The 14,352-nt window shown below is 36.6% G+C and overlaps 1 protein-coding gene across 1 annotated transcript in view; it reads right to left on the reverse strand.

Moving 5' to 3' along the window:
• Sf3b3 (splicing factor 3b subunit 3) overlaps positions 1-14,352 on the reverse strand; it is a 245,622-nt gene that overhangs the window by 199,237 nt on the left and 32,033 nt on the right. Inside the window, exons 4-5 of the mRNA XM_090376877.1 lie at positions 12,280-12,373; positions 6,367-6,539 (exon numbers count right to left, since the gene is read on the reverse strand). Coding sequence (XP_090233003.1) covers positions 6,367-6,539; positions 12,280-12,373 — 267 coding nt within the window. The remainder of the gene's footprint in view (positions 1-6,366; positions 6,540-12,279; positions 12,374-14,352) is intronic.

Consider the following 14,352-nt stretch of genomic DNA (forward strand, 5'->3'; position numbering starts at 1 on the left):
GTGTCTCCTCAGTGGCAAAACATTATAAAATCAATGAGTCAACGATACGATCAATCAAGAAATCGGAAGAAAAAATCCGCCGTAGTGTCCGTGAAAATGCGCTAATTGCTTCAAAAATTTGCTCTGTAACTCATGATGTTAAATTAGAAAAAATGGAAAAGCTTAAAATCTGTGGATAGAAGACCGAACTCAAAATAAAATTACATTAAGTTCACTCATCATTCGTGAAAAGGCAAAACTCCTTTATCAACACTTTAGCGAAACTAGTGATAGCACTGGCGGGATAAGTTTTTTTTGCTAGCAAAAGTGCTGGTTTGAAAGATTTGTTTGAAATTTCTAATAAATATTACATTTAATATTAAATTGTTTCTTATTTTCATTTCGATGCCATATGCTTGCATTTCACTATGTACTGTCTATGTACAGTCATATACAGTAAACCCCCGCTATTCGCGGGGGTTTACTGTATTTGTAAATAAAAGATGTGGGAACATATCATGCAATAGCGAATCATATGGCATGAGCTATCCCCCCCCCTTCCTATATCCATTCTTCCACTAATACTCCTGTCGCCATCTAGTATGTCGGCTGTGTGCGCAGGAAGTAAAAGCACCTGTGCGACTTCATAGAAATCAGTACGTGGCCGCACACACACAAGCAGCTTAGAGGGAACCGTGGACAGGTCTCATTGAAAAATACCTTAATGCTCTTCAACATGATTTTCCAAGTAACTTAATCACAGCAAGTGCCTTCAAAGGGGTGTTACTGTGATTAAAGATAAAAATGGCTGAATCGCCAGCCAAACTGGAAATGCTTTGCAGCATTTCAGTTTAGTTTGTTTCCAGTCACTTCTCGTTTATTGATTGCTTATGAGTGTTTAGTGTTTAGATTAGCAGTGGCTGATGCAAGAAAGCAAGCTTGTACATCAAACAAAAAAAAAAAAGAAAAAGCACCTCCCATTTCACCTGTCTAGTTTTTCCTTGAATTTATTTAAGCTATCAACTTTCACAACAACAGATGGAAGTTTACTCCAACAATTAACCACCCACTGGCCAAAGACAAACTTCTGCAACCATCCTTCCTCAATTTGAATTTCTTTCCCCTTCATGTGTGTGTGTGGTCTGAACAAGAGGAAGAATCCCATCGGCACTGAGATTGCTCAATTCATTCAAAGCCTTAAACACCTCAATCAGATTACCAGACCATCTTACAGGTGCCTAGTCTCCAGAAGCTGCAATTCACCGAACTGAAGCATTTCTTGGTAAGAGTACCCCTTTGTTCCCCTCACCAACCTTGCCTTTTCCTGTACTCGTTCCATAAACTTCACATCCTTCCTAAAATGAGGCCTCCAGACTAGTATGCAGTACTCGAGATGTGGCCTGACCATTGCCTTATACAATGGCATAATCGATGTCTTATCCCTGCTAGCAAAATCCCTGTATATCATTGAAATTATTGACTTTAGTTTACTCAGTAGGTTATTCCAACTTCTCTCTTTTTAAAATGGCATCAAATCAACCAAGTGAGTCAGCTAGTGCCAATAATGTTAAGGTGTGCTTAACATTATTGTAACAGGATCTGCTGACAAGGCTAGTGGGAGCCAGACGTGTTCAAAGCCGCTAAGTGGATTTTCTTATTTATTGGTTTGAAATTATTGTTTTTCTAAAACTTTTGATTTAAATTTAGTAGTATAGCATTATTTATGTGAAGAAACACATAAAATCCAAGGAAGTGAAGCCAGTCGACATCGCTGGACAGTGCAGTGTCGAACCAGTTTGGTGTGACATAAACATTGGGAGATCAAAATTGAGAGTAGGAGTGTGCTATAGGCCTAATGACTCTGATGAGTATAATAAGAAACTGTACAGGGAAATAGAGTGGGCCTGTAAATCAGAGATTCTTATAATGGGGGGATTTTAATTTTGCAGATATTGACTGGAATTTGTGGGTTGGTCACTCACACACTAGCAAGGCTTTTGTGGATTTATTGGATGATTGTTTTCCACATCAGCATGTTCAGAAGGCAACTAGAGGGAGTAATACTCTTGATTTGATTATCAGTAGTGATTCTTCATGCATTAAGAATCTGCAGATAAAGGAAGCACTAGGTGGCAGTGATCACAGTGTGCTCAAGTGGGATTTACTCAAAGAGGTAACTACCATCAGGGGTAAATGGAAGGGTTATTGCTTTCGTAAAGGTGACTACGATGGTCTGAGACAGTATTTAAATTCTATACAGTGGGACCAACTGATGATGTTACCAACAGCAAATTCAAAATGGGAAGCATTCAAAGAACCTATCTTGGAAGCTACTAGGCTTTACATACCAACTAAGAAATATTGTTCAAGGATCAGGCCTAAATGGATGTCAGATGAACTAATGAGACATATGGCAGAGAAGAAAAATGCATGGGATACATATAAATTAACACGTGACACAGAAGCCTATGATAGATATAAGTTGATCTGTAACCAAGTTACAAAGGAGGTTAGGCAGGCAAAGGCAGATTACGAGAAATCTTTGGCAAGGGATGCAAAGAGTTCTTTACTTATGTAAACTCTAGAAGGAAGGGGATGAATCAGATTGGTCCACTTGATATCGATGGTTCAACTGTTGATGATCCTGCTCAGGTAGCTAACAAACTAAATGAATATTTTGCATCGACATTCGCACATGAGGAGTTATTTGGCGAGGGGAATGCCAGAGGTGTATTCAACTCTGGCAGTAAGCTAGATAATCTTGTAATAACTGAGAGTAAAGTGGAGGAGAAACTGTTGAAGATAAATACAAGAAAGGCACCTGGGGTGGATGGGATCTATCCAGTTATATTAAAGGAGGCAGCAAAGGACAAAGGAAGTAAGCAATCCCTTAGCCATAATTATGAGAGCTTCCTTGGACTCAGGGGAGGTACCCATAGACTGGAGAAGTGCAAATGTGACCCCAATTCACAAAGGAGGATCAAAGGCTGACACAAGTAATTATAGACCTGTGAGTTAACTTCTGTTCCAGGAAAATTAATGGAGACAATGGTTAAAGAAGCACTGCAGGATCATCTAGACAGACAAGACTTCAGTTATAGCTCGGACACAGCATGGTTTTGTTAAGGGGAAGTCTTGCCTGACCAATTTGATTGGATACTATGATGCAGTCACAAAAGAACTGGATGCAGGGAATAACTTTGATATTATATATTTGGATCTTAGAAAGGCTTTTGATACTGTTGCACATGGAAGACTGCTGCACAAATTGGAACAGTGTGGCATTGGAGGCAAATTGCTGCTATGGATAAAGGGGTGGTTGAGGGGGAGAAGACAGAGAGTGGTAATCAATGGACACTGCTCATCGTGGACTAATGTTATTAGTGGAGTCCCCCAGGGTTCAGTGTTGGGTCCATTGTTGTTTTCTGTATTTATAAATGATATTGATGATGGTATATCAAGCTTAATATCCAAGTTTGCAGACGATACAAAGGTTGGCAGGGTTGTTAAGGACACTACTGACGCTATGCTGCTGCAACAAGATCTGGAAAGGTGAAAAGCTATCAGAAAAATTTATCATTAAAAACTAAACTGGATAATCTAAAAAGATCAAAATTCAGAAGAGCACAAGACTGACCTGTGTCAAATTGTTTGATTTAGCAGAGTCCACCAACAGAACCATAATAAAGAATAAGCAAAAATAAAGTTGGAATACAGAAAGGTAGTAACTCCTTTAAATACAATGAAATTAAATTGATCTGGATCTTCAATAATGATCAAAATTAGCAAAAAATTAGGAAAGAGTATTAAAATTTGTTTATACAGGACAATATGGTAATTCAAGAGAAAAAATTAGTTTGTATGAAGACATGAAGAAAAATTTGCTGTAAGGATCCAGTGCCAAGCCTTTTAATGCCAGTAAAGTCTGGTAAAATAGGATCAGTAAGTGTTGTAACCCGAATAACATTGCTACTCAGGGGAAAGCAGAACCAGTGTCGATGTGGGAAGGAGGGGGCGGATTTAAGTAGGCTTCCTTTGAATATTATCAAAGGAGGCTACATCCCACAACATGAGTTTTAACATTCAAGAACATAGTCTATTTTGGAAGAGAATGTCAAAGAGAACTTATTTCTAGTCAGAAATATCCATGTCCGGGTTTAAAGTATCAAAAGATGGATTAATGGGATGCTGATTGGGAATGCTGCTGATGACTTCAAAGTGAAGCCCCTGTTAGTCTGCCAGTCATAAAACACCAAGGTTCTTAAAGGGATTTATTAAATGAATGTTGCCAGTCATATAGAAATTTAATAAGGTAGCAGTTTTTTCCAGACATGGTTTTCAGATTATTTTTGTCCATCAGTTGAACAATATTGTGCAACCACATTGTTTCCAGTACAGCTCTTTTGATATGGGATGATGCACAAGGACAACATAAAAGTCATTTTATGTCCCAAATACCATCTCTCTCTCATCTAACCAATGGACTAAGGTGTAAGAACAGCTTTTAAAGCCTATTGAATCAGGAGGACATTCTCTCAAGATATGGCTATGAATGAGGAGAATGCACCAAGCCTTTAAAAAAAAAAAAAAATGGAAGGCATACAATATTAAACAAGCCATATATAATATTGTTAGTGCCTGGCAGGAAATGCAACTTTCAAAAATCAATGAATGGAGTATGGATAGAGAACTCACAGAAATGGCTGCTAAACCCTTGAAAACATCAAAAAGGAGATAGAAAAGGAAGAACCCTTAAGATAATGACCACTAATGGAATGGCTGAGGCTTTCTGAAAGCTTGATGAATGCCTTTCTTACTTCAGAAATAAAGATGTTGATACAGAAAGATCCCTCAGTGTGTGTAGAATTGCTGAAAATGCTAAGATTTCTTACAGGGTATCCAAAACAAGAAGAAGAAAGGCAAACTACAAGTCTCTCTGGATTCCTTCTTCAGCTCTAAGGGAGATCAAACTTCAACACCTGCTGCTGCTCCTGCAGCAGAGATCCCTAGTGAGAAAATACTCTTATGGAGGACTGTTCTGAAGTCTGTAATGAAGTTTATTCAGTATATCCTTGTTAATTCGATATCAGATTATTCATTTCCCTTCCAACAATATAAGGTTTATATGTATTTTAGTACAGATTATGTCTGGAATGAAATTTATTTATATGAAAACGTGATGTGATCTAATTATCCATAATTGAAAATGAAATAGTCTAAACAAAAAATTTTATATTCATTTTTACTAAAAGTAAATGGTCTGTAACTAAAAGAAGTTGTGTTTACTAAGAGTTAATTAATTGACATTAACACATATATGTACAATGATAATCAATAAAAAACTAGGTAAGCAACCAGTTATAGTGAATTTAATTCTTCTGAATTATTAAACTGGCTATACCAACCTCTGCAAAGTGAACATCCCTGTGTAGTGGACATTTTCTTCTGATCTAATAGTGTCCGTTTTAGAAAGGTTTCACTGTATACCGTTGTTGTTGTTTGGTTTTATAAATAATATAAGCATCTAAAGCCATATTGTGTCAGTATTGTCTGTACAAGTGAGTTTTACAGGAGGATCTAAATGTTGTGCAGGCTAAAAATTTGGTATAATTCTGTGGGGGGGGGGCAACTTGAGACATGGGAAGAAACAAACCTCCTTGCTATTTTCTTCAATCTAACCTCTGCTTTCTACTCTATCCCTGCCAATATGCTAGTATTACTTCTTTGAGACTACTTTAATATTGCTGATCTTCTATTAAAATCCATTAATCTCCTACTATCTATTTGTACCTCAGTATTTTCTCGTCTCAAGACAGCAATACAACAAGTGTAGTATCCATTGACATTCCACAAAGAGGTGCACCATTAGTGATGTTTGTTGTGATTATATTTATTCATTGCATACAATCTAGAATATTAAGAGCTTTCTGCCTTCTTAAAACTTACTTGTTATCCATGACCAATTCTAGGATAATAAGAAAATAATTTATTTTTTATTGTACATAATACCATTCACATGTTATTATCACCAAATCACAATAACTGTGTGATAATGAAACAGCTATATGATCAGTGCTCACTGTAAAACTCCAATGATGTGTGTTGTGACTGGGGTCAGTCTGTTTTATTTTTTTTATTATTATTTTTTTTTCTTATTAGATAATGGATATTATCTGTTTCTCATTGTGAAATGCTTATGTTTATGAATGCTTATGAATTATTTCTCAATGAGAAATAAATCTGCACCTGTAAAGTTGGCACCTAAATAATTAGAAATAAGCAGCACAGGAAAGCAGTTAGGTTTATGAAAACTATGCTGTTACAGTAGGCAAAGGTAAAACATTACTTAATCAGAATCAAGTATAAAATGTTAACTACAATTTATACCTCATAATCCATTTCAAGACATGCAAACATTGGATTTTCAAATCCAACATCAACTCCAACCATATGATAAACTAGCGTGTTAGATTTATGGGCTTCAAGTGGAGATGAAATAGTCAGACGTGCAGCAGCATCACGATTCAAAATATATACCAGCTTTTGCTTTTCAACGGCACCTTTAAACAAAATATTAAGTTGATGACAAACAAAAAATTATATAAATACCAACAATCAAAATTTGAATGATTAATTTAAATTATAAAATATTCCAAAAATTTTACATCACTGCATCTCAAAAACTCATGTGATGCTTTAATTTGTACACTTTCAAAAATGTAGGACTAATGGATTACACAAAGGTAAAGTAAAAACAATAGCTAGCAAAGACAGTTATATATCTCCAAGCTGGTGTGACAAACACTAGAAAAACAAAAATTAGGCAGGAGTCTTACAGGCTAAATTAGATGATAATGATGATCTAGGCTACGAAACACCAAGTCCAAGATTAAGATAGTAAAAAAGTCATAAGTGACCTAAAAATAGGTCACCACACCAAAATAGATAATATAAACAAAAGCGGTAAATACCAACAAAAAGATGTGACTAAGCAAAAAATGTACATACATCTTTTAAAAACCAAAATTATATACAATGATATATATTTATATTTTTTAAAATTTAAAAATTTCTGATAAGAAAAGAATGTGTCAGATGGCTGTGTCCTTTCTATGAAGAGTTGAAGAACAACTTTCTCTTTGTGACTCCTGCACAGACAAGGACGGCCATGGTTTGAATAATTTATTTAGTCTGTCTATTCCACAAGACTTCCCAAATGGAGTTTATCTTATTGTGTACTATTTGCCTGTAGTTTGCATGGAGGACTGACAGGCTAAGATTATTCATGGGAGCTGCTGATTTGGCTGCAGCATAACACTTGAAATTGATCCTTGAGGCACTCCATCTTCTTAGCAAAAGGACAAAGAGAGGGTGGATCCTACACAAACTTGTAAAAACTGACAGGATAAGAAGTTTTTAATAAAAACAGAGAGATGACCTAAGACAGAAGCTATAAACATCTTTTAAAATATCAAATGCCTTTAGCCAGCAGGTGGTTGATTGGTGGAACAGACTTCCATCTTTTGTTGTGGAAGTTGATAGCCTAAATAAATTTAAGGCTGAGCTGGACAGGTATTTGGAATGAATGGAGGGGTGAAATCAGAGCTTTTTTTTTTGGCTGATGCTGTATAAGCTTGCTTTCTTGCATTATGTGCCTCTACTAATGCTAAATCTCCAAGTTGTGTCACATGCTTTTCTCACATCGAAAAATATAGACAGCAAGTGCTCTCTTTTTAGGAAAACATTTCAGGCAAATGTTTTCAGTCTAATTAGATGGTAGAATGCAGACCTCTTTCTTCAGAAGCACATTGGGATATGTGGTCGTTTGCCTCTATAAAATTATAATTATATAAGATGAGCATTGACCATTCTCACCAAAATTTTGCACAATGGCTAGTTAGAGCAATATGGAAATTTGATATCCTTTTCTGGCTTAGTAAATGCAAGGATGGTTGCCTTCTGCCAGGCATCCAGAAACTGCTCTTCAAGAAAGATTCTGTTATATAGGAAGAGCAGGTGATCTGTAGATGTCAGTGAAAGGTGCTTAACCATTATGTGATGTCATCTGGTTCAACAGAACTTGTCCTAGTAAGAGCGGTTTTTAACTCTTATATCATAAATGGCCCATAATAAGGGCAAAAACTCTTTGGTGTGAAACTGAGTGCCTGCTTTTCATTTTTCTGTTTTGGGAACTGTGGGAGACTTAACTTTAAAAGGTAATATTTAAAGTTAAGTTAACTTTAAACTGGTATCCTTAACTTTAAAAGCTTTCTCACATATGTATATGGATGACCACCATACCCACATATGCCCATTAATAGTTATTAATTACTAATCATTCAAGTGATCCATAGATGTTGGTGAAAGGTGCTTAACCATTATGCAATGTCATCTGGTTCAACAGCACTTGCCCTATTAAGGGCAGTTTTTAACTCTTATATCGTAAGGGGCCCATTATAAGGGAAAAAACCATTTGATGGTTTTTGCCCTTATAATGGGCAAAGCCATTATCTTCCAGGATTGATGAAGGGTGATATGTGCATTGTCCTATCATTTTGTCCCAAACAACCTTAATGCTGGTCAAGACAGTACTAAAGTTGTCTCAAACAATTCCTTTTGGCTCTAACAGTGAACACAGTACGCACATTTAAAGGCTACAAGCTTAACCATGGTAAGATATCCTCAGAATATCTCTAAAGCACTGTTTTGTACCTTTTTTGTAGCTGTGCATTCTGCATTTCACCAGGATTTTGGAAATAGTAGAAACAGGGTAGATGTTTTTGGAAGTGCAATTGCAGCTGCATGGACAATATTTTCTGTGATGTACATCACTGCTTAATTGATAGGCAATGTTACAGAACCCAACTGTAAGTCTGATTGCTACCACCTCTAAGCTGGTAGTAAATTGCATAAGGATAGCAAATCCTCCATGGGCAGGTCAAGTCCAACTTCTTTCCTTTAAAATGAAAGGTTATGCAAAGTGGAGGTCATCAGAAGTATGATCTTTAAGTGTGGTATGTCTCCTTCAAGCAAAAGCAAATGGGTTTGTGATTCTGCAGGAAGAACTTCATGTCATCTGTATTTTGCCAGAATCTGTAACAATTTCACTGTAGAAATTTGGTCATTGGCTGATGGGTCAACTTGAGCTCCCAACCAACCATACTTTGCTTCATATAGGTGAAAACCAGTTGAATGATCAATCTTTGCCTCACTAATATCAAACTTTAAATATTTACATCAGTATTATTAATGAATTTTAGAAACAGCAGGGGGGGTCAAGAATCAAACCCTGTGGGAACTCACTCTTAGCATTAGTCAATGAAAAGCAGTGGCCATTTACTGATTATATATGACTGTTTAGATAACAATTGTTTAAGTGGGACTACATCAAAAGCTTAACTGAAGTTTAAGAAAATGATGTTAAAGTAATTCCTCCTATCAAATTCTTTACTGACAATCACATAGTAGCTAATTAGAGTTGTCAGATGCTATCTGCCTTTAACGAAGCCATGATGTGGTTCCCTTATATTTCCATACCTGTCCAGAGTATCTTATATTACATACTTAACTAAGGATTCCATAATCTTCCCTGGAACAGAAGTCAAACTGACAAGTCCATGGCTGCTCGTCTGACCCTTTGAACCTTGTTAATAGGAGACATGGTTGCATATCTCCAATCTATAGGGATATTGGCTGCATCTAAGGATGCTCTGATTATGACAACCAAAGGTTTGCTTACATCTTTTGCTATTTCATTCAGTATAAATGGATTAACCAACAGCTCCTGGTTCCTTGGTCACTTTTTCTTGCAATAAATTTGTTACTAGTCCCTTTTCAGTTATCATAAAATCATTCAACTCCAAATCGGTATAGCGAGATCACTGGTATCCTTAACTTTAAAAGTTTTCTCACATGTGTATGTGAATGCAAAATATTTATGCAGCTTATTGGCAACCAGTTCAAGATCACTGATACTGTTACCACAAATATCACGTGAACCAGTATTGATTCCCACTGCAAACATCCTTATTACTGTTCTTTGCACTCTTAGCTAAGGACTTCTCGTAATCTGCCTTAGCATGCCTAATCCCTTGAGCAACTTTATTACGGACTGATTTATTTACTGCAGGATCCATTGATAATTTACAATCAGTCCATGCATCTTTGCTCTCTGACATTAAGGTCATCAGTTCTTTTGTCACGCATTTTGGCCTATACCTCGAACGACCTTCGTGTTGGTATAAGAAGTTTAGTAGCTTTGAGAATGACTTAATCATTTCCACTCAGCTTTGTATTTGCTAAAGTTAACATATGGTCCTATTGAAAAGAACTTAAATGATACCTAAGACCATTGCAATCCTCATTGTGAAAACAAAACCGATTTTCCTTGACAATATTTATTACTGTGATCACTATTCACCAATGGTTCCTTTATTTGAAGAGTCTTCATATATGATGGATCATTACTGATAACCAAGTTAAGAATATTTATCTCCCTTGTGATATCTCTAATATGCTGATGTATGAAGCAGTCATCAAGCAATTCAAGAAATGCCCAACTACTACATGAGTGATAAATCCACAAGTTCCAGATGTTTTGTTTGTTTGTTATTTGGGTTTTAGGAGCATTAGCAACTAAGGCCATATTGCTCCAGGGATATGCGGTGGTCATTCCTTGACCTTTCCGCATCCTCCGTATTTGGTGGTCACGGGCTCTAACCCCGGTCTAATCAAGAAGCATGTGCTACGCACTGCTGCTCCTACCCACCTGGCTACAGAGGTGCCCCACAAGTTCCAGAAATGTTGGACTTGTTGGAGATTGTTGAACCATCTCCAGAAAATTAGTCTTCCATAATGCAGCAGTTCTTTCACAGGGGAAAGGGGAACGGGTACAAGGGCTATGGATTAACCTGTTGGCATGAAATTTCGTACAAAGGTCCAGAAGAACATTCTAGTAAGTCCATGTCTTCAAAAGGATCACAGTGCCATTCCAAATTTATCATAAGGTTCTTGGAGACGGGAGGATAGTTACAGAATCATAATTAATTCTAAAAGCTTCCATAGAACCAACGAAGAATGTTAAAAACTTGATGTTGATCCAACTTTTCCCTCTCAAGTAATGCTCCACATTCAAACTAATACGATTTCTGTAGGAATGAAAACGGGTGGGATATATCAAATCAGAACCATCCTGTAACCTTCTGAAGGTCTGAAAAACTTGTCAATCTGACTTTTCCTTGTAGAGCAATGCCCAAATGTTTGGAACATTCTTTTACTTACATACAGATATATACTGCTGAATTTCGAGTGATCCCATTTTTATGCAATTTTTGATGAAGACTAATTTTTCTAAAAAGATCTAAATAAACAATTTCACAAAAGTATTTTCACTGAGCTGAATTAGTACTACATGTAGACAGACAGACAGACAGATGGTCGACAGGGTGAAGACAAATGCTTTAAGCATATATGAATAAACCTAAAAAATAACTATCAGATATACCAAAGAATGCAAGAAAAACTAATGTTGTTGACTGTGTGTGTGTGTGTGCGCGTGTGTGTGCGTGCGTGCGTGCGCGCACGTGCACATGCATTTCACACAAATAGTAAATGAAAAATTTACTAGAAAATTTAAATTTGCAAGAAAAAAATTATTAAAAATTTCTCAAAAAACAGTGGAAAATAACAATTATTTAGAATATCTATACTGAGAAAATATTTACTAACTGAGATGTCAATGAAGTAAATCTACTAACTACTAATCATTCAAATGAGTATGTTTGAATGATTTGCCTAAATAAAGTGAATTGATTATAATCTCTCAATTATGCTCATCATTAATAACTATCAATCATTTGAATGATGTGAGTATAATCGAATAAGTTGAATGAATCATTAAAACTGGTATCCTTAACTTTAAAAGCTTTCTCACATGTGTATGTGGATGCCCACCATAACCACACATATGCTCATTAATAGTTAACTACTAGTCATTCAAGTGACATGAGCATAATTGAATAATTAATAGTAATCTAAACATTTGAGTGATATGAGCATAATCAAATGAATTGAATGATCTGCCGTAATCAAATGAATTGAACAATCTGTCATAATCAAACGAATTGATTATAGCCTCTTGATTATGACTAGTATAAATGGTAACAGCTGACTTAAGAAATGATTATTAATTCTATTTTGAATAGGAAGGAAATACCATACTTAGTTTTTTCTAATAATTTCTCCAGTCAAATAAACCCATCAGATAACTGTAATAAGTTCAAAGATAAAAAAAATACATACCGATCATCACAGCACGACCTTTTGGATCAATTGCCAGATACTGCCCAGGAACAATTCGACGGCATCCACTCTTCCCAAATGTTTCCTGGTGGATCTAAGAATTTTTTTTATTCAAAAACAACAAAGAACAAAAAATTACTGGTTCAACTTCAAAAAAACCAAATCAGAAATTTTAAAGCAGATATATATCAAAAAATACAAATCTGGCTGTCTGCCAAAACAACATTTACATTTAAAAAGCAAAAAAAAAAAACATTTGTATATTCTGTGAATTTTTTCATTAAGCAAAAAAAGTCCCCAGCAAAATTACATGGCATTAACACACACACACACACACACAGACCAATGTCTTAGGCACATGCCAAGAACCTAAGCGTTTTGTTTAGTAAGTATACAGCATCAGATAAAAAAAAAAAAAAAAAAAACCCTTTCCATTAAATTGATCCATTCATTCCAAATGTTTGTCTAGCTCTGCCTTGAATATATTTAAGCTATCAATGTCCACAACAACAGAAGTTTGTTCCAGCAATCAACTACCTGCTGGCTAAAGGCAAATTTCTGTACATCTATTCTATAACTGTCTTTCCTCAGTTTGAATCTATGCCTCCTCAGGTTTGCAATCTGAGCAAGAGGAAGATCCCATCAGCGTTGAGCCAGCTCAATACATTCAAGGCCTTAAAGGTAAAGTGTAGCCATTATCAACCCACTGCAGAATGGAAGCCTCCTCAACAATTCATGGTGAGGGAAAATGGACCATAATCTGCAATGCTCGTCCAGTGCGGGTTGGCAGATCGACCGTATTCAGCAGTCAGGGGCTTGAACCCCGGTCTACTCAAAGAGCGTGTGCTACTGCACTCCCGCTCCTGACCACTCGGCTACGGAGACCTTCCTCACCTCAATCAGATCGCCTCGCACATGCCTAGTCTTCAAAAGCTGTAATTTGCAGAACTTAAGCCTTTCTTCATAAGAGCACCCATTTGTTCCCCTCACCAGTCTTGTAGCCCATCTCTGTACTCGTTCTAGCAACTCTACATCCTTCCTAAAATCAGGCTTCCAGACCTGTACACAGTACTCAAGGTATGGCCTGACCATTGCCTTATACAAGATGATAATCACCTCCTTATCCCTGCTTGCAAAATTCCTGTATATCATTGACAATACCCCATGACCTACTCTGGCAGCCTGTCTGCACTGCTCAGAAAACTTATCTGACTGCACAATTACCCCAGGTCTCTTTCATTCTCCACTACCCTGGGTGTAACATCACCCAGTTGGTACATTTCTCTGGGGCTACTTCTACCCATATGCAATACAGTCAGTCCTTGTATAACACGTGTTTACACTACACGAATTCGATCATACACGATTTATAAATAGGGGAACGATATCGTATATAACACGAACCGAATTCGCATATGCACGATTCGCCTTTGTGTTTACAAGAAATGGCAGTCAAACGCGGAATCACCCCAACTGAACACAACATGATAAGAATGATGAGAAAATTCTGAAAATGTATTTATGTTTTTTTATATCAGTGAAGGGGAAACACATTTCACCATAATAAGGTAAAAACCCACACATTCCAGCTATCAGTATTATTGCAAATGCAATTAGATTGAGTTTACTACCAGTTTATAACAGATTCCGCTAGCAGAAATGCAACTGGAAATTGTTTTTATTGTTTTATTGTAGCAACCCCCAGAAATGTGTTTTAGTAAAATGTGAGGTGTTAATAGTGTATCTCTGCATTTACGGTGTTGTTTATTCAGTTGCTACATGCGCGCAGCTTTGTTTATGTGTATCAAGAATGCCTCCTCATTTTGTAATTGTGGTTTATTCCCTAAAAATGAGTAAAATACTTAAAAGATGTGAAAAGGAAGCGTCCTGGTGAAGACACTGCAGATTCAGAGAGAAAAAGAAAAGCAATATCGATAAACAGAGGCAGACTGGGTCAAAAATTCTTACCCATGAAAATTTGTAGTGACCTCATGCTATGGTTTATGGCCAAAATCACACAGGTCTCTGGCCCACCGGGGTTTCCCCCGGTAAGGCCAGTCCACCTCTGTCGAT

Source organism: Mastigoproctus giganteus, chromosome 7 (genome assembly GCF_048544385.1).
Source record: "Mastigoproctus giganteus isolate SK-2022 chromosome 7, ASM4854438v1, whole genome shotgun sequence".
In the NCBI taxonomy this organism is placed as follows: Eukaryota; Metazoa; Arthropoda; class Arachnida; order Uropygi; family Thelyphonidae; genus Mastigoproctus; species Mastigoproctus giganteus.